The sequence below is a fragment of the Lethenteron reissneri genome, chromosome 24, assembly GCF_015708825.2.
Source record: "Lethenteron reissneri isolate LAM-NWPU_2019-01 chromosome 24, ASM1570882v1, whole genome shotgun sequence".
Taxonomy (NCBI): Eukaryota; Metazoa; Chordata; class Hyperoartia; order Petromyzontiformes; family Petromyzontidae; genus Lethenteron; species Lethenteron reissneri.
In genome coordinates, this window is record NC_083802.1 from 17,285,587 (window position 1) to 17,306,678 (window position 21,092).

At 43.4% G+C, this 21,092-nt stretch overlaps 2 protein-coding genes across 2 annotated transcripts in view; both read left to right on the plus strand.

Annotated features, from left to right (window-relative positions):
* The window catches only part of THSD4 (thrombospondin type 1 domain containing 4), a 149,568-nt gene extending 141,379 nt beyond the window's left edge, over nt 1-8,189 (plus strand). Inside the window, 5 exon segments of the mRNA XM_061558524.1 lie at nt 182-355; nt 2,288-2,461; nt 3,195-3,374; nt 4,529-4,673; nt 5,638-8,189. Of these exon segments, the coding sequence (XP_061414508.1) occupies nt 182-355; nt 2,288-2,461; nt 3,195-3,374; nt 4,529-4,673; nt 5,638-5,777 (813 nt within the window). The 3' untranslated portion in view covers nt 5,778-8,189.
* Nucleotides 8,190-13,789: 5,600 nt separating this feature from the next.
* The window catches only part of DNAH6 (dynein axonemal heavy chain 6), a 76,362-nt gene continuing 69,059 nt past the window's right edge, over nt 13,790-21,092 (plus strand). Inside the window, exons 1-15 of the mRNA XM_061558514.1 lie at nt 13,790-13,923; nt 15,481-15,765; nt 15,876-16,064; nt 16,285-16,541; nt 16,826-17,093; nt 17,223-17,357; nt 17,512-17,635; nt 17,768-17,906; nt 18,034-18,202; nt 18,331-18,441; nt 18,702-18,902; nt 19,351-19,471; nt 19,644-19,795; nt 20,029-20,181; nt 20,659-20,910. Coding sequence (XP_061414498.1) covers nt 13,921-13,923; nt 15,481-15,765; nt 15,876-16,064; nt 16,285-16,541; nt 16,826-17,093; nt 17,223-17,357; nt 17,512-17,635; nt 17,768-17,906; nt 18,034-18,202; nt 18,331-18,441; nt 18,702-18,902; nt 19,351-19,471; nt 19,644-19,795; nt 20,029-20,181; nt 20,659-20,910 — 2,559 coding nt within the window. The 5' untranslated portion in view covers nt 13,790-13,920. The remainder of the gene's footprint in view (nt 13,924-15,480; nt 15,766-15,875; nt 16,065-16,284; nt 16,542-16,825; nt 17,094-17,222; nt 17,358-17,511; nt 17,636-17,767; nt 17,907-18,033; nt 18,203-18,330; nt 18,442-18,701; nt 18,903-19,350; nt 19,472-19,643; nt 19,796-20,028; nt 20,182-20,658; nt 20,911-21,092) is intronic.

Genomic DNA, 21,092 nt, shown 5'->3' on the forward strand with positions numbered 1-21,092 from the left:
GTGTGTAAACGTCGCCACTGGGGAGACAAAGGCGGTCAGACGTGGTGCTGGCCACCCACCCCCTCACGTGCCGTTCATAGGTGCTCGCTAACAGCACTTATCCCAACAGTCTGTTATGGCGACACGGGGGATTTTCGTCGCTCTTTCTTTGTTCATCGCGCGTCTCGTGGCAACTCCGCAGTGCTCCGTGCCGTGCGGCCTGGGCCAGCGGAGCCGCGACGTGAAGTGCGTGAGTAACCTGGGCGACGCCGTGGACGACGGCGAGTGCAACATGAAGCTGCGTCCCGCCGACAGCGAGAACTGCGACATGGGGGCCTGCGCCAAGAGCTGGTTCCTCACCGATTGGAGCGAGCGGGTAAGGCCATGGGGCCACGGTTCACGGAGCGGGTTTGGGGGCGGGAGGGGGGGCAAGGCAGAATAATATTGAATTATTCAGCAAGAATGACACAACGGGCTTAGTTATTTTGAACTGGTCTCAATCCTCCTTTACTCATTTAAGGATGAGGATTTGCGGTTATTGAGCCCCTAAACACCACGGCATCTTAAAGTGCTTTACCTAACAAACAAACCACTATAATACAATATTGCCAGCTTGGAAATATTATTAATGTAAATGTGAAATATTTAACGTTTTACCATATCATGAATGTCTTTTCATCCACCAATACAGACTTAAACTTGGACGTGCGATTTGCACATGAATGCTATACGCTGCAGAGATCCACCAATAGTTTGCATAGCATTTTCAATAGTCTCAAAAGATACACACGATGTAATTTGCCTGACTTTTATTGTATAGCCAGAGATGGATGCTGCCCCTTTTCCACAGAGCATTTCTTGGATAAGTGTTTGGCTATTTCATCATATATATTTCATGAAAAATCTGGCTACTTCATACAAATCTGGCAAAAGGAGCCTTTGTCCAACACGGTCATTAGCTTAAGAGTTTTGCACCTCCCATAGCTCTTTAAGTGCCCCAGATGTCTCCAAAAATTCTAACGAGAGAAATGCTTTACACAAGTGCCATGCTCGGGCCAAAGTTGTCTCTGTGCCATTGGCTCTTCCGTTTTACACGCACGAACGTGAGTTTAACGACCAGGGCGAAACGTTACGCACACCGGGCGATACCTAAGCAAGTGGTGGAGGCATGCAGGAGCTTGAGCAATGAGCTCTGTCTGCAGGGAGGACAAGAGCGCACGCCCCTAATGATTTAATAAAACAGCTGTTTCACACCTGTGGGGCAAGACTCTGCGTGGCAGTCTGCTAAACGCTCCGGGGTGTTTTGTGGCCCAGACAGGGGTCTGTCGGGAATTTTTAGTCTAGAAGTTCCCCGCGTTTTTCATTCCTTTGTAGTTATGCATTATTTAATACCTTCGTTGGAGGTAACAAAAAAAATAACAGACTTGAGAACCGACGGAATCGTCGTGCCAATACACGCCGTTAATAAAACTTCCACGATTCACAAGTGCCGTCCAGTTTATTGGCTGCAAGGTCAGTCTCGAATTCTCTCTCGAGCACGTGCAATCCAGTTATTAACAGTACTGCTGTTGTCCTGTTCATTATGCATCTTAAATAACGCAATACATATTTGTATTCCAGTGCCTGGTACAGGCAACTTTTGGTAATTGTTAATCTCCTCGTCGAGTCTCTGCTACGTAACGAGCACAAGGCACATCGTAGTGTGAAGATGCAGAGAGTTAAAGAATGCTTTAATTTTAATTGCCTGCTTTCGTGATGTGCGTGTGCGTACATGCACGCGCACACCTATGTATTGGTGTGGGGGACCAGTCGTGTAGTGGTTAGCGCACTGCCTTATGATCACAGCAACCTGAGTTTGATTCTTGTTCACGGTCAACTTCAGTTACAAATTACTGAATACAGTCCTGGGCTTCTCCAAAGGTTAACTGAACTTAAATGGAAAAATGTAATACTCAAACAATACACCTCCTTTACATTTACCTGTTCCTCCACGTAGATAATTAAAGTTTCCTTTACATATTCCCATAAGATGCACAGCCTTTTATAAGTGCATCATTTCGGCAGCATTGGTGCAAAACAAGCAGACTCGGTGTTGACATTCATTGTCTCATCAGCAGCGTCACCTTTGCTTGAACCAATGCTGGCAAACTGCCTGATATTAACAGGCAATCAGCAGAGGGGCAACAGAGGCTTGGCCACACCGCGCCCTCGTGTGCCGTGCCCGCTCCCGTTGTCGCTTGCTAACTTGCACTTGCCCCAACAGCCTGCCGAGGCTATACACAGGACCTTTGTCTTTGTTCCACGTCAGTGCTCGGCGGACTGCGGCGAGGGAGTGCAGTCCCGCTCGGTGGTTTGCCTGATGAACCACGTGAACAGCCTCCCACTGGAGGGCTGCTCCAGCGACCAGCCGACTGAGAGGCAAGCCTGCAACTACGGCAGCTGCGAGACCAAAGTGGAATGGTTCACCGGGCCCTGGGGACAGGTAACGGCCGCGCTGAGAACACGTTTCTCATTAATAAAGGAAGTAAGGGGCTGGTGGGGAGGGCTGGCAGGGTTACGGATGTATGGAGAATAATTACCACCCAGTCATAACAGAAAAAGTGACCTCTTGCGTAGGGCTTCGCTGTTGTGCTGTGTATCCCTCTGAATTGTTTTTTTGGGCTGTACCTTTAAGTCGTTTCTGAAGCTCCCAGAACGTGGGGTAAAATGTCGGACATCATGCTGAACAGCGCGTGGCACAACCTGAAAATGCATCAGAGAGAAAGAACGACACTCCCCCCTTGACGCCATTAAACGATGAAGACAACTGCAGTTATTTGGGCACATCCATAGATCCAGCAAATGTATCCAAACTATCCTGCAAGATACCATTTAGGGGACTTGAAAGGGAGAGCACTTAAGGAAGGATTCTAAACATCATAGACTGTCTTCTTGTTTTATTTTTTATTATTTTATTATTTCCATTCTACGTGACTTTACCGAAAAACCAAGAAGATTAATCCCTGCAGTCAAGAAAGCTTTAAATCGAAATTTCATCGTAGACTGCTTCGGCTCATATGCCCAAAACTCCAAGTAGCCAGAAACAAATAGCATTATTCACGGTGTAATACATAAGTGTTGACACGAGTGACTATGTCTGATGAATTTCTGATAATTAACATAAAGCATTAGAATTGGTTTATCGATTCAAGTTGTCCGCTTGGCCACGTCCGCAGTGCTCCGTCGGCTGCGGCAACGGCACGCAGAGCCGGGACGTGATCTGCGTGCAGCGGACAAACGGCTCCTTCTCCGCGATGGACCGCGACGCTTGTGCCGGCCTGGCCAAGCCGCCGAGCCAGCAGCCGTGCCACCTGCGTGCGTGCGGCGCCCGCTGGTACACCACGGCATGGAGCGCGGTGAGCACCGTCGGTCGGTCGTTCAGCAGCAGCAGCAGCTGGCTTTAGCTGCCGGCAAATCCTGAGAGCCACATGGGGGGCTGTTGTGAGTATAAAAAGCGGCTCCGAGGTGCACAGGCGTGGATTAACTAACAGGCAATCCATTCACCCGTGCAGAATTTATGAGTCGTTTTTTTTTAAACAGACGAAATAAATATATAAATGTAAATAGGTGATGCTGGGGTGTTTTTTTGTCGCTTTACAATTGAGGTTAAAACATGTGCTACCAACCAAAAGCAATTTCAATATTTATTTTACTTTAATTTAACAATCATATAAAATATATACGAGGTTGAGTGGTAGTGTAGTGGTTAGTGCATTGCGCAATGGGCTCTTGAGGCCCGAGTTTGATCGTCGGCCAATCCTTACCACAATAACGATGTAAATTTACGTGCCATCTAAATGCGACCACATCTTTAGGACCTTAATAAGAATTGAAACAAAACTAAACAAAAGTGGGAGAGAGAGAGAGAGAGAGCAACACCGTGGCACAGCTTGGGATGAACCAACCAGGGTCTAGCACGACAAGAAACCCTCAGGACGGTTGGGGCAGCTAGGGGCAGCAACGACAAAGTCACCCAGGGCATCCTTGGGGGTCCTTCCTTCACCTCGCAGCTACAAGCAATATCTGAACTTGGCCTGTGCCTTCCCTTTACCATTACTCCCCCCCCACCTAATCACCTCCGATTAGCTACATAGGGTGCGAAATAAGTTCAGCATACAGAAGTAACAAACAACAAACCAGGACTGATACTGCATAGGGAAGTCTTCATCCAGCAGTGCGTCGTCAACGAGCTGTGAATTATGATTTATAGTTCGTGCATGAAAATATGCATTCCTGTTTTGGGTGACTTTGATGAATTATACGATGAAGCAATAATGTTGAGTCTTCCGCACTTCAGCATATCAGCCAAACAAGCCTCAATGCCCCTCTCTTTCTTATAGGCCTACCTGGCATCAGCAATGGATAACAAATGTCTTCGATGCTGCCAAACTCAGCGAGCCGAAATGATTGGTGAAGTTGCGTCCAAAAAAATCTAGTTGATTGCTCACAACCTGGTCGTGTGCCTGTTCCCCGCATTCCCCCAAACCAACCCCCCCACCCCTTGCTGCAGTGTTCCAAGTCGTGCGAAACCGGATTCCGCGTGCGCGAGGTGCGATGCCTCGATGACAGCATCGCTCCCAGCAGCAGCTGCGACGCCGAGCTCAAGCCCAGCAACAGGGAGGATTGCAACACGCAAGCCTGCATCCCTGAGATCGGTGGGCCAAGTTTTGTGAAGATTCTGGGGAAAAAGAACGACTTTTTAATAGGGTGTGGGGTGATCACATGGCGGGCAGCAGAGGGCAGCGCAGCAAAATACATTGTTGTAGTGTACCTCTATGCTTCCGCATCTGTGCGGATTGCCTTCACCTTACCCGCATTGACCAGGGTGGTAAATTGTAGTCAAATAGCCCCCATATGACCAGCAGAGGATGGAAAAAAGAGCTGTACCGGTACCCAGTTGGTCTGTTGCATTCTAACCCTTAAACCCCGGATTTTAATCTTGTTTTTGTGTATTTTTGCTCTGGTAGCTTTGATGAAGATGGAGTTCAGTTAATGGGGACTGAAACGCTAAAACAGTGCTGTTGTTCATATCAACGGAATCTAAGCACTGCGTAGGTGTACGCTGCCTAGAGCAATGCCGAATTAAAATTCACATGTTGTATGGTGTTGGGGATACTGCATCTGTCCTGTTGGCTGACAGCTTTGCAACAGACACCCAGTCCAATCTAACTTGCCTGGTTTAATTTCCCTATTGTGCCTGACAGGTGTGGCCACCAGAGATGTATCAATCGTGATGTATAAACCAAAGATTTTATGAACAGTGTGAACCATCCATTTAAGGAATAGCTACAATGTAGTCGCTGCAGCAGCAGCATATATTGAATATATATGCTGTGTTGTAAATATTATCCACTATTTTTGCGATACGATTCTCAAGAGCCTTGCTTAACTGGGACGAACATATGCGCTCAATAGTCGAAAGTATGAGCAGTGATTGCTTTTGCCCGAAACGTTTTACGTTGGTTTTCGATCGTCATGATATATCTTTTGTTTTAATGTACGCTCGTAACTTGAACTTCTTTTGCACCGCGCGCAAGCCAACGCTTGTGGCCGCACGCAGCGCACGCTGAGCAAACATCCAACCATGCGCGTGTCACCGCCCACGTTGTCTTTCCGCAGACGAGAACTGCAAGGACAAGTACTTCAACTGCAACGTGGTGGTGCAGGCGCGGCTGTGCGTCTACAACTATTACAAGACGGTGTGCTGCGCCTCGTGCACCCGGGCCGCCAACCGCGCCCGCCGCATCGGCCGGAGATAACGGGCCTCCCCGTCGGCACCCTCGGTCCCGCGTGGGCCCCCCAGCCTCCCCCCCCCCCCCCATCCCGTGGCCTCGGCCCCAACGTCGACGGGAGACTTCGGCAGCAGAGCGGCGAGCGGCGAGCGGCGACGCGTTTGCGGCTCCCCGGAGAAGAACGGATGACTTTTATTTCTGTGGAAACTGAGACTTGCCTCGAGGTTCATTCATCCGCAAGCAGTGAAGAACGGCGCACTTTGTGAAACAGATTGCGCGCCGCTGCGCTGCATATAACCGAACAATCAGTTGAAGGTCCACGGGGGTGGCTCGCTTTGTTTATTTCTGGATAGACATTGCCCCATAAGAATGGCTTTTATTTGTATTCAGCACATATACAGCATACGGTGTGCATATAAAGTAGCAGGAGGCCTTTACATATGAATTTGCATTACCTCATTCCTACTCCAATAACTGGGGCTCAGGCCAGTAGTAACATTAAGATTCGTCTAAAACGTACGCCCCCGCTATTGCATAAGTAAAAACAATCCGTATTAAATGCGTTTGCTTCGCTTGTGAACCGTTCCATGAACCCACACGTGTTTTAAGGAACCAGTGTTAAGGATGAGGCGATCCAACGTGATGATAATCACGGATGCAACGACATACATCACGCTTTCTCCCACTGCAGGCGATCTCACACGCCGCCTTTAATCCGGAAATGGGGGGGGGGGGAGACATGTATTTTATTGACACGAAGATATTTAGTTTTTTCGTGCGGCATTGCGGGTGCGAACTCCGCCAGAGGCTGGGATCACAGGCTGCATCACCCCGAAGTGCTGTTGGACAGTACAATTTAAATATTTGAAATCATCTTGTCACGATCACACCCCGGTTTGTGAGATTCTACAGCAGGGTTCTGATCCCCCTGCACCACCCCCCACCACCCCGACCGCTTCTCAATTCCCCCCACCGCTTCGGTTTGCCTCTGGGTAACGTGTGTTGTTGTAGATAATTATCAAGAACCGCCCATTAACAGTTGACATATATATTATTTCAGCAGCCACAACTACCTCTTCTTTAAATTTGCCGTCATGACACATATATGGTGCTGTTTTAGGTGCTGTTATATAAAGCTGTATTGTATTTCTTTTACGCTGTTACAATTTGCTGGTTTTGTTCTTTGTTTGCATTTGCAGCTGGGGAGGAGTGCAGCGATAGACGTAAATTAACAAAATAACAGTTCAGAAATACATTTTCTGTGCCTGCAACAGATTTCTTTTTTTAAATCCAATATTGGTGTGAAATGTCGTGCAATTGTATTTTTTCTTTATTGTCAACCGATGACGATTGAATTAACACACACGTTTCACGTTTCATCTACGTTACGACAGTGATGTAAGGTATTTCTAACGAGGGGCAATCAAATGTTACCACTTCTTGCTTCAAAGGTCAAAGGTTCCCTAAATGTTAAAGTGCTCTCAGCCATATTTAGCTTGGTGCCTTGTAAATAAATCTAGTAATGTTATTGTGAGCTTATATGAAAGCTAAGCCTTGCTTTTGTTGTTAATAATCATTTTGTACAATATTCTTAAAGGTTTTACCTTTAATTATATAGCCTTGCAATTATACACATGAACACAGTTATTCTTATACTAACATTTAGTAGTGCTACTGTTAAAACAAATTTACTTTTAAAAAAGCTACATTTACAATTATATTTTAAAGCTGGCAAAAAGTATTATAAATACTTTAATATAATGTTTTTTTTTACCTTCATTGACTCATTATCCACAGTTGTGTTTATGCTTTTCTTTCTTATAAGGCTGCACTTCTCCCCCCCCTCCCCCCCGAAAAAATAAATACTATTTTGTTAATGATTAATTTATTTTGTACAACTGTGTTAATGAACTGTTATGGTTGGATTTTGATGGATTCTCAAAACAAGAGGTATGGCGGGGGCCAGGTGGAGTGGGTAACAATGTATAACTCTCCTACGAAAATTAAATGCTCGGCAGTTCTAATCTGTGGCCTAACTATCGAATGTACCGGCAGTGCAAATACACCGGGAACCCTGGGCTGGTGGAGCCCAGTGGGCGACAAATACCAGGGAGGATTATTGGATGGAGGGCCTCATTTTATTCTTTGCACCAGGACCCGTGCCCGTCTGTTCTAATCTAACACCTATGCTGCCTTTTAACACTGCGACTGCATGCAAAGGTGAGGGCAATAGCTACAGATCTAGCCATGTATGATGTGTAAGTCTTAGCCGACCGTCATTCGCTGTTAGACATTAGGAACGCTGAAGATGTCACGTGCGTTTTTGGCCAGCCTGCTCGTATTTACATCCATTGTGACACAAATATGTACCGTACTGTAGATTGCGACTAAAGTCACTGAAAACAATCTACAAACAGGAAATAAACATTTGCAAAGTCACTTGTTGTTCAGTCTTATGTATGTGGTTGCATCAATAATTATTTTATATGCTCTGTTTTTCTGTGTGTGCATGTGTATAGTGCACGTGTGTGCGTTCATCAATATACGTGGCATTATTCCATTCCCTGTTGTAATCGCCTTCCCACTGAGTGGTCTCAGTTCAGCTAAACTAGCGCAAGTGCCACTATGGTGTCATCCAAAGTGTTGTGAATGGTCGCTATTCGGTTGCCACTGTCGTTGATATGTAATGAAAAAAACTACTACAAAAAACGAGCTCAATGACACATTATTATCTTCCAATGAGGATTTTGTGAGAACATGTGCAGTGCTTGTAAATGTAACATGTAGAAATTGTGTGTAGCAATCTACATATTGCCATATATACTATGCATATGTAATATATGCATATACATGCACTAGGTGAAATCACTGTTATCAGGTTCTCATGTCATCCTGGAATCATCCCATCTAAATGCAGTGCACCTGACCGTTATGACGCCACCAGTATGACGTGATGAGAGTTGCATTTAGATTGGGTCATTCCAAAAGGGCAGGGCATCTGACGTCTGTGCTATGGCCTCTGCGATTCAACAGTCACTGTGGATCATGTGTCTATGACGGATTGAATCATTTTCCCAGATGGAGAGGGTTTCTATCAATGCTCATTGTAAAAATAGGAGGCATCAGTTTCCCAGGTGAACTCTGCACAGAAGGCCAATGCTGCCTTGGCCAAGGCTGCCTGTTGGTGCCAAATATCAGCGAATCAAATGCGCACGTGCTTGGAGGTATTCCTTCAATTTCCCATTTTGTGTGCGAGTCTTAATAGGTGCCTGAGAAACTGATCTTGGTAGAAAACCTTTTAACCTTATTTTCTTTCACCAGGAGCCCATTATACAACCGTTTACGTCTGATCCTTCACTTCAAAGGTTGGCCCCATGCAGGGCACATAAAACACATGATCTAGGCACTTTGGGTGAAGCGGGCAGCTACTACAGCTTCAGTGCATTACAGCTTAATTTGCTGCATCTGGTCAGGAACGTGGGAAATCGCTATTCACAGCGTTGGCTCGCATTTTCTTCACGTGAATTTAATTGGCTGTTGTGTTTCAATTGTCCGTTACATGTAATTGTATTTGAGATGAGTCGTGTAAAAATTGAAAATGTACCCTTCGATACTTTCAGAAACTTTAAAACTCACAATGGTATTTAACATAATTGTATTCAATGTGCTGCCTATTTGAAAGTCTGATAGGCTCTCCTGCGCAACTTACATATTGATGGCCAACATGATAAGGCTTTATAATTAATTCTCAAAGGAAATGTGACGCCAGAGTTTCCTCTTTTGACTCGCAAATCAGGTAGAGCATGAAATTACCAGGATTTCACAACATTAAAACAAGCTTCCTGCTTTCCTGGAGGTTAACACTGCTGTCAAGGTTATAATGAGCAGTCTTTTCCTGAGCACTTTAACCTTGCGTGCCCTGCGGAAAGAGGGGGGGGGGGGGGACCCAGAGACCATGTTGCAGGATCACATTCTGTTGTTTCTCCGAGTCAGTCCTTGAGTAATGAAAGTAAGGTCACCAGTTTCTCAAGCTGCCTCCAAGAGTAATGCCAAGCCTTTTTGGTAAACGTTAATTTAATGAATTGGCTATCTCGAGCTCACTTGACAGATTGAAAGGGGAGATATTAAAACAAACATTTTACAGCGCTCCACTGAGGGTATTTATTTTAATTTTCAAGTTTGCTTTCAAGGAAATGTGGTCAATGGATGACAGTTGTTTTCATTTTCCACTCCAATAATTAAAGTTGAATATTGTATCCATGTGGCGCACTTCATGTGGTGTGGCAGATTGAACACTGCACTCATGCTTCCGATCTGATTGAGACAGTGTTGAGTTTTGATTTCCTAAACAGTGGTTGAAGTAATGGCATACATTTCCTACATCTATCCAGGGATATGAATGATGTTAGTGGAATAATTGTATTGCTTGGATCACTCCTGGGAGATTAACTTATGGTGCGACTATATTTTCAACACATCTGGACTGTATGAAAATGTTGGCTAAACCTCCCATCAAAATTAGAACGCCCTCAGTAATTAAACACATTTGTTCGTGTACAATAAATTCAGATTTTCACGCTTTAAGATATAATTTTCGTTCGTGTCATAAAAAATACATGCCCAATACGCTGGAACACGTGTGCAAGACGTTTTTCTTATTTTGCGCACGACTATTGTGAGGAAAATCGCACGAAAACAGTTTTTAAGAACAATTTCTAACATCTCTCGTCTGCACCTTGTAGCAAACATAAAATACACATACTGTACTGCATAAGCCAAGGAAAACTTTCCAGAAGTGTCCACACCATATTAGTGTACATGAAAATGTCCACACATGGCCCCGTGGCAAAAAAATATATCCCTCGATTGCCAAGTGATTAGGTCAAGACAAAAACAACTTTCGAAAATTGAGGTAAATTTTAAGTGAAAAATGAATAATCGCAGTTGTGCTCCTATTTGAGAGTTTTAACACCTTCTGATGGCAAACACATGTTCCATCCACACAACAACCTCACTTCTCCGCCCCACTCGTTCCTCCATCTTCACTCAAATGCCAACATCAGTGAATGGTTATTAAGGGGCATGTCTTCAATGAAATCCCTGGAGTTGTCGCAATTCCCATAAAACATGTTGAATGCACAGAAGCAGGTGGTGCTTGCGACTGCATATGTGCAGGCACGGAAATGCATCACACATGAGGAGCAACAGACGATGATGATGATAATGACACACCGAGGCCCGCTTCTTCTCCGGTGAATTTATGAATTTATAAACGTGATAAATAGGTCGATAGCGGCATTGTTGAGTGTGAGCACTGGGCTGTGACGTGACTGCATACACATAACCTAATGATGTGACAAAAGGCTATTACCACAATAATGTGCCAGCTTATTCGAGATGCATTATCTGATATCTCTGAAATAAATGAGTCAGACGTTTGCCTATTCTTCTGCAGTTTATTTATAAAAGTATTTCATATGAAACTCTTTTCACACGTATATTTTAGTAATTAATATAATTAGAGACTGCGGCAGACGAGTGGAGCGCTTACTGATAGCACTTTGTGAGAATTAACAATGGCGATATATTGGCAGAAATCGTATATGCTTAAGAGTTGCGTCACAGAGTCTTTTATCATCCCTTTTATCAGTTTTACAGCCGATTTGCGATGTCTTGGCATGTTCCAGCATTATTAATAGAGCAAGTAAATCAAAAATACCATAATAGAGTTTTTTTGGGGTTAGATCGCATATTTACGTATTTACGCGATCCAACCCAGAAAAAAACTTTATTATGGATGATATTTATATTCATGGTTATTTCGGTAAAGTCACGTAGAAAATAAAAATAAAATGAAAAATCAATTAAAATAAAAAGCAAAAAAATACAATGTTTTTTTTATATGAATTCCTGCGGTCACGAAAGTTTTAAGTCAAAATGGATGATATTGTTCGCGAAAACCTAAGCGTTAAACACATCAGAGATGGTTTACGAAAGTGAGTGGGCTTTGGTAGGACACATCGCTATGAAGGGATGATGGCCACGTGTGAGAAACTATTGACGAAATGGCAGCCAAAGTGTACGACCGCCGCAGAGATGGAGCGACAAGATCAGCGTATGTGAAGTAGTGCAAATTAAGCGTGCCATTGTGGGAGCATCCATACAGCAGTGGAGAGATCATGACTGGCAATGATGATGATGCTCATTCAATTTGGGCAAATCAACTCTCTTGCATCTCTCAACCTGGCACAGCTGCCAATAAGTGAATGGCAGTGGTGAATCTGGAGGGAAACCCTCTCTCAACCTGGCACAGCTGCCAATAAGTAACTAGCAGTGGTAAATCTGGAGGGAAACCCTCTCTCAACCTGGCATAGCTGCCAATAAGTGACTGACAGTGGTGAATCTGGAGGGAAACCCTCTCTCAACCTGGCACAACTGCCAATAAGTGACTGGCAGTGGTGAATCTGGAAGGAAACCCTCTATCAACCTGGCACAGCTGCCAATAAGTGAATGGCAGTGGTGAATCTGGAGGGAACCCCTTTCTCAACCTGGCACAGCTGCCAATAAGTGACTGACAGTGGTGAATCTGGAGGGGAACCCTTTCTCAACCTGGCACAGCTGCCAATAAGTGACTGACAGTGGTGAATCTGGAGGGAACCCCTCTCTCAACCTGGCACAGCTGCCAATAAGTGACTGACAGTGGTGAATCTGGAGGGAAACCCTTTCTCAACCTGGCACAGCTGCCAATAAGTGACTGACAGTGGTGAATCTGGAGGGAAACCCTTTCTCAACCTGGCACAGCTGCCAATAAGTGACTGACAGTGGTGAATCTGGAGGGAACCCCTCTCTCAACCTGGCACAGCTGCCAATAAGTGACTGACAGTGATTAATCTGGAGGGAAATCCTCTCTCAACCTGGCACAGCTACCAATAAGTGACTGACAGTGGTGAATCTGGAGGGAAACCCTCTCTCAACCTGGCACAACTGCCAATAAGTGACTGGCAGTGGTGAATCTGGAGGGAAACCCTCTCTCAACCTGGCACAACTGACAATAAGTGACTGGCGGTGGTGAATCTGGAGGGAAACCCTCTCTCAACCTGGCACAACTGACAATAAGTGACTGGCGGTGGTGAATCTGGAGGGAAACCCTCTCTCAACCTGGCACAACTGACAATAAGTGACTGGCAGTGGTGAATCTGGAGGGAAACCCTCTCTCAACCTGGCACAACTGACAATAAGTGACTGGCGGTGGTGAATCTGGAGGGAAACCCTCTCTCAACCTAGCACAACTGCCAATAAGTGACTAGCAGTGGTGAATCTGGAGGGAAACCCTCTCTCAACCTGGCACAGCTGCCAATAAGTGACTGACAGTGGTGAATCTGGAGGGAAAGCCCTCTCTCAACCTGGCATAGCTGCCAATAAGTGACTGACAGTGGTGAATCTGGAGGGAAACCCTCTCTCAACCTGGCACAGCTGCCAATAAGTGAATGGCAGTGGTGAATCTGGAGGGAACCCCTTTCTCAACCTGGCACAGCTGCCAATAAGTGACTGACAGTGGTGAATCTGGAGGGGAACCCTTTCTCAACCTGGCACAGCTGCCAATAAGTGACTGACAGTGGTGAATCTGGAGGGAACCCCTCTCTCAACCTGGCATAGCTGCCAATAAGTGACTGGCAGTGGTGAATCTGGAGGGAAACCCTCTCTCAACCTGGCACAGCTGCCAATAAGTGACTGGCAGTGGTGAATCTGGAGGGAACCATTCTCTCACCTGGCACAGGTTGCCAGTCACGTGGGTGGCAGCGCGTTCCCCGTTGCCCAGGGCAACACGCCTAGCCCCCCCCCGCCGCCGCCCCCTGGTAACGTCAACAACGACGGGGCGGGCGTTTTACATTTTCCAGCACGAGTGGGCGACATCGCCGCGCGTGATTGGTCGCCGACCGCGCACGCGCTCGGGCGAACTGACCAATCACGGCGCGTGCGGCGCGCTTATGCGTTGTGGGAAATGTAGCAGCGCCGCTCGCCCCGCCCCCCCGACTAAAGTTGTTGAGTTCCATGAACATTCAGAAGCCCCCGAACCCAATGGTGGCGGCTGTGTTTCATAGTGTGTTTTTGATTTTGTTGTTGGCTAACAAAAAGGTTCTAAAAATAATAGCGATACAGCTTTCGGCGAATGGTAAGTCTACGTTGAGAATGTTAGCGCTTTTTTTTAAACCACTGAGGCGGTATAGTTAAGCTGCTCCATACGTGAAATGTTACCGCTTACAAGCCATAGCATCCGTTGCCATGGTTACCCGAAGCGCGTCCGATAACAAAGTTAACACACATGGCGAAGAGTTCCTTGTTTTGAATGCAGAAATTATTCTTGCTCGTATACTAATACTCAGTGGTCGTTTGGTTGTGTGATAATGGACTCTTGAAGTCCGCTTGCATTCATTCCAAAGAGGTTTCCATTTGGTTCACGTCACTGCCAGTGGGGTTAGGATCGCCAAATTATGTTGACCTGTCAACCCATAAGGTTTACTCCGTATTCGTGTACAGGAAGTTTTAGTTTTCAGGTCCATACGGCGTACAACCGTTTCCAATAAGGGCAAAGAAAAAATGTGTATTTATTTGTGTTTCTCCCTTGTGATGGGATTTTGTAGGATGAACGTTGATATTTGTAAGGGCACTGGGTGACCAATTAGGTCTGAATTGGTCTGTAAGAAGGAAGGCAATTGATAAGGGGTTGACAGGTATGTGACCGAGATAGTTGGATGGGGCCAGCGGGTTTATATCGGGCTCGATATCGATCCACTGAGCCAGCAACCCCTGATGTCTTTGGTTAGATTCTGGGCTTCAGCAATTACAAATCGTATTTCCAAACGTAGGGACTTGATGATGGTCTCAGGCCGATCATGAATGACTGCATGAAAACGCAACGTTTGGATGAATGTTGAATGTACCAGCTTTTTTTTTCAAGGTTTGAATGTCATGCGATGAAATTTTTTATAGTTGGGAATGTGAGAAGGTACACACCACCTATTGTGGATACGAGGCAATTGAAAGGACTTAGACTCTCAGAGAGATTGAGGACTCTACTGTGATACAGTATGTAGTTCAGAATCAGAATAATGTATCCTTCATGTCATCGTCCAGGGGGCATTGACTTACATGGGGTGATAACATGTTTTCTGAAGGAGTTGCGAATGGAGATGTATGTCTCATGATATTAGACTCGTAGGATAACTGAAATATAATTGTTATTTAAGAGCAAAGAAAAGTCACCTGCATTTTATTGAAACGTGATCCACTGAATTGATGTACAAGCATGTATTGAATATGTGAAAGTACTAGCCCTAATGTTGGCCATGTTCTGTACTGTACTGCATCTATAATCTCATTAACCATAAGTAGTAGAGTGGTTGTCTGCCGTTGTATCTGCCTCCCTGTGATTGTTAAAGTCTCTACCGCACTCTACGTAATATTGAGTCATGTTTTGTCAATTTAATATAATCACACAGTGCTATGAAACAATATTGCCCAGAAAAAATAATGAGGGCCTCGATCTGTATTTTGTTTCATGAAACTTTCATGTAACGTATATAACATTTGATTTTAGAGACACATCATTAACAATGTTACTAGGTTCAGTAAAACAAATATAACAAGAAATAAAATGCCTTTGTAACAATGTCTGAATTTGTTTTGTGTGCTGTATCATATTTTTTAAACAATATTTTATTTCCTTTAGGAAAACCCATCCCACTTCGGGGTGGGAATTCCTGGCATCAGCACACCATTGGTGGAACCTAGCATTCGGTGCACAAGTAGCAATAGCAGTGGCAGTGATGGACTTAGTGTGGCGGACCGGGTTCTGCTGTTGCCACGCATCGAACCTGCGGCCCTGGTGGCACGAATGGTACACAGGGCTCCCATGCAGGCGGCTCCTCAGCCTCATGTACTCAAATTTCCACGACGGACGAAAGCCCAAGAGGCAGCCCGAGTTCGAGCCCAGCCACCCAGAATTGAACCTTTGGTGAGCTATGATTAGTGTATTGAATGTCAATATTTTTGCATTTATTTGACTATCACGAGGCTGTTGATGTGTTAACATACTTAATCGTTTTTTTTTTTTAATCACTTTAGCCAGCACTAAAATTGTACCAAGAGCAACATATGCCTGAATACATCTATCAGAAGAATCGTGAGGCATTATTGGCAAGAGGCTGGAAAGGGCTGGATGTAGTCAAATATGGGGAGAGTGATTCCATGTCCATCAGTTCATCTGGACATGTTCCTAATTTGCCTCAGCTTTCCAAAGGACTACAGGGAAAGGTCAGTGCATTATTTACTTAAAACCCCTCTGCTGTTGAAATTTTATTTTAGAAGCTTTGTGGTGGATGTCAATTACATCTGTAACTTATTAATGCTTATACACAAATATTGATTGTTAATATTCTTGCCGCATGAACATCATTTACTCGCGTAATTTTTTTATGTTGTGCTATTGAATCGTGTGTTTCAAAAGTTATTCGACTTTATGTATTTTGAACAGAGAATAGAGGATAGCAGGATTGCATCACCCTCACCACCCAAGCAACCTCGGACTGAGCTGAAGCCTTTGAATGTACGTAGCCGGACCACCCTGGCACAAAGCCACTTCTTCAGAACCGCAGACGACGTGATCAGCGCTCGAATCAGTGACCCACTTGACATTGCACATGTCATCCGTGAGAACAAGGAGCTGGGATACGTTTACATGGTGCCGGCTGCATCTCGCTCCTCAATCAAATATGATGCCTTCAATCTGAAGTGAGGCTTTTTACAATCACTGAATTTCTCCAGATAAGCTTTTTTAGTTACTTATTGAATTTTTTTCTCATGTTAAGAATTTGTTGTTCATGGAATTTTATTAAGATATTGAAACAACATTGAAATCGATAATAGTTTTATTCCTATATTTTGTCTTTGTTCTAATGTAACAGATTCAAATTACTCGTGAAAATTCCGTGCAATGTTCCTATTATCATAAATGCGTATTATATGTTCTTTTTGTTCTTAACATTAATATCCAAAACTGCTTTTCATTGATTTAGAGTTGTCACGTATGAGAAAATCAACAAGGACAACTACCTCACCATCAGTGAGCAGGGCGTGCTGTTAACACGCGATGGGGACGTGGACTTCACTCCCCTTGATCGATGGGAGGAGGAGTACCGCTATCACCGACGCCTCCTTAGCATTCCCACTTTTTCCCACTTTCGCAAGTGGAAGGCCTTCAGTGTTTGGCGCAAAAATGTCCGGAGCAAAAAAATAAATGCCTGCCGTAGAGCCCTGCAGGAAAACCTGTTTATTATCAATGATGTGAGTGTTTTATTTCAAACTTATGTTGATTAAATTTATGGTCTATTATGACATGATTATAATTTTTCTGTTTGTAACATTTACAAAATGATTTAGTTTGTTTGTTTAATTTGTCATTTTATTTTACAGTCATTACGACCTGCCCTTCTCAATGTGAAGGAAATGTGTCACCGCGTTGGTAATATGAGACTCTGCATGATTGAAAGTGGTCGGACATACACACTCGAAGAGTTCATGATCACCCAGGTCGCACACCTGAAAGAGGTGAGTTTTGAGTTTACATTGATAGGTCATCATTAGCACAAGGTCTTAACGTGGCAGACATTGCTTACTGTTCCACATGTTTCTGTTTAACTTTACAAATTAGACTATTTCCGTATCAGATGAGATTATGTGATGGTGTGTTTTGTAAATATAGGTTCTGGTGCATCTCTCTGAATTTCGTGAATTGGCAAAGGAGGTTGTAAGAAGTGCTTGTCGAACTGCATTGTTGGAAGCTGGCTTCACACCTGATGATTACTTCAATGATCCAGAGCTTTCAGGCAAGGAATTACATTTATAAGTATACATTTTATCAGGATTTTAATACATTGTTTTCAAAATATGTAACTGTGGTATTTTAGTGTCAGGGATATTTTGCTGGTTTTGTTACAATTACATGTATGAAATTGCAGGCGACGAAAAGGCGGAGACAGGTGGTTCCAGCGTTTTGTTTCAGTCACAGTACGATTTGGATCCCTTTGGAGATGCCCCTGAAAAGATGAGCTACACTGAACAGGCAAACAAGAGGAAACACTGTGGGAAGCTTACCTGGTTTGTGCACACACTTGAATAAAATATATGATACAGGCATTGCACAGAGATTACACAGTACTGTACACTCATGGTTTGTAATGGTCAAATGTGAGGAAAGAGTAATCTCTGGCTATTTTCCTTTCAGTTTCATCCGGCTGGCTGATTATGTGATTGTGAACACACTGCACATCCTTGCTGTGAACACAGTCAGCACCCTCCTGAATCAACTGACAAAGCAGCTGCAGAAGACACCCTCACAAGAACTCATCCAAGCCTGGGCTTGTGAGCCCAGAGAAGAGCCAATGACCAAAAAGGTGCCTTCAGAGCAGTTGGTTCATTTAGCCACGTTTTATTGTCATGTCTTGCGATATTAAATGGCTATACACACCAAAGTGTTATCTATGGAGAATATTGCTTTTGTTTTGTTTTTTTTTCTTGTCAGGAGGCTGTCATTGCTCAAGAAGAGACAGAGCAAGTTGTTCCTTTGTTCCTGACAGAATTCATGCTGGAACCCGAAAGCTTAATGTTTGCGCCATCTCAGAATGAGTTCCAGGTATCTATTACACCCTTTTGCTGATTGTTTATTTTAGTTTTTTCCTACGTCAGCAGTTCTCCTGCTGTGTTTGTTTCACCTGATGACGGTTGCTTGTGTTGCGATCGAAACGTCGTGATCTATTAATTTTCTATCTACGTGACTTTACCAAAAGAACCAAAGAGTATTTTGTTTTTGTTATGCAAATGTATGCATTTTAAAAGGGATGACAACATTTGTCAACTAATCAATTGCCAATTATATATATATGCCCAATATAGGATGGACTCTCCGAGGTGATTGACTCTTTCAAGGATACAGTTTTGTCTGTAGACAACCTTGTCACCGACATCTATTTTGATGCATTCACCCAACCTATAATCAACAAGAAGCGTGAAGAAAAAAGCTGTGGGGAGGGCCCGAGCCTAGAAACCATTTTTCAAGATGACAAACACCTCCATAAAATCATAACAAGCGTGCAGGTATATGATTTGACGCACAGTGAAACACATTTTTATTTTCTTCGAACTGCACAGAAATGTATGTGTTTGCCTCACATGATATGATAAGACATATTTACAGTTATAATAAATAGATTGAACAATAAAATAATGATGTATGATAAATAGTTGATTAAATACATACATTACAAAAACAACAAATGTGTACATGATTCGATAGCTGAAACATTTATAATTTATATACACATATGCTTCATATGTTTATTCTGTAGAATATGCAGATATCATTCTATGTTAAAGCTATATACAACTACTGTAAATCATGTATAGGGTCTTTCAGTAGTAATACAAATGTGTATGATCATTCTCAAATTAATTTAGTTTTATGTGAATGTTATTTATTACATATTGTGTTAGTGGATGATTTCGCATATGAATGTTTTAGTGCTTCATTTCTTGTTTCATACAGGAGGTCATACAAACAGCATTTAATGCTGCTGGCCTATATGCTGATACATTTGAACAGTTCAGGCTTTTCTACAAAGAGAATGAGAGCCTGGATCTAGAAGCCCTCAAAAACAAAGAGCATGGTATATTCAGCAATTTATCACCGAAGTATTTCTTAATATTTTAACAGCTTTGCACGTGTGGTCTTGTTTAATGAGCTCAGTATTTGACAATTTCTGTAACAAAGTATTTTTAATTTCACTAAACATTGCTTTAATTTGGTTTTTAAATATTTCACTTGTGATATCGTTGCAGATGTGTCCTTCTTTGAAGAGAGTCTTGCAAAATATCATGAACAACATAAGGATGCAGTGGCTATCAAACAGAGGAGAGATTTGGGGATGCTATTGGTTGATTCAACCAAACTGAAGAAAAAATTGATTCCTTCACCACTGCGGTGCCAGAATGTGAGATAGAGGGATTTTTTTTTCGAGAAAATAGATTAAAAATGTGCCTTTCAACAGAATATAAGACAACAATTAAATATTGTGATATTAAAGTTGTATAAATTACTGCCAGTGATGCATACTGATATTGGGTGATAGAAGGAAAATTGATGGCAACATTAATATAGTTGATTCACAATTAAACATTTTGAACTAAGAATGTATTCATGTTTTTAATCTGATTTTTCTTTCAGGCAATTAATGACTTGTTGCCAGTGCTGTCTAGAAAGAAGACAGATGCCATCATTTCAGAAGCTCGTGATGGGCAATTCAAGCTAGAGATAGTACCTTCCACTACCTTTGAGTTTGTCAACAGCCTCACCTTTCTTGACGAGATCCAAGACCGGGTAAGGAATATTGGAAGATCCTCATTACCCCGTTGCCATAAAAGCACCTACAGGCAAATGTCTTGCTTTAATAAATGTACATGTTATGGTAGATTGCAAAATGTCAGGTTTGACTAGAACCTTGATTATAACACGGTTAAATCAAGTTTGATTTTATTTTATCCATTTCAAAATACTGTATAAGGCGGCTAGGGCTAGGTTTTCAATGAAATGTAGAAGTTAATAAATAAAATGGAACAAAAGCTGAAACGTGCGGAATGGTAGCCAAAGGAAGGAACACGCCAAAACGATGACCACAGAGATGGAACAATGAAAGCACCTCATGCGCAGGAGCTATATGAATTGTTGCATCATACAACCGTGACATTGTTACAGCTCGGGAAGGCATGCATCCAGCAGTGGCTAGATAATGGATTATGATTTAAAACAGTTTAAAAACAATGTTTTGTCTCTGAAAATATTTGTTTTATTTTACAGATTCAGGTGCTTGAGGAAGAGATGCAGATTGTCGTGCAGATGTATCAGTTGATAGAGCAGTTCAAGGTGCCAACACCACCGGAGGACCTTGTGGTGTACTCGACACTGGAGCAGTCCATCACATCTGTCCAGAACACCATTGATAAGGCAGTCGGCGAGCGTGATGGCAACCTTGAGAAGTTCTGCCAGCATCTTGATAAGGACATTTTGGAGCTTAATATGGAGGTGAAGATTGTGAAGCAGCGAGCTCAGGTAAGAACTGAACATACCGCCCTCTTGTTTACAAGGTGGTCACGTGCATTTGTTTTTAGTATGTCATTCTCAAAATGTTTCACAACTCTTATTTGTCTTTGCTATATATTTTGTTTAACTCTGCACCAACAAAGTTATGGATTCAAAATGTGTCTGCTCAGATGACTGTCAGGTCGTGGACA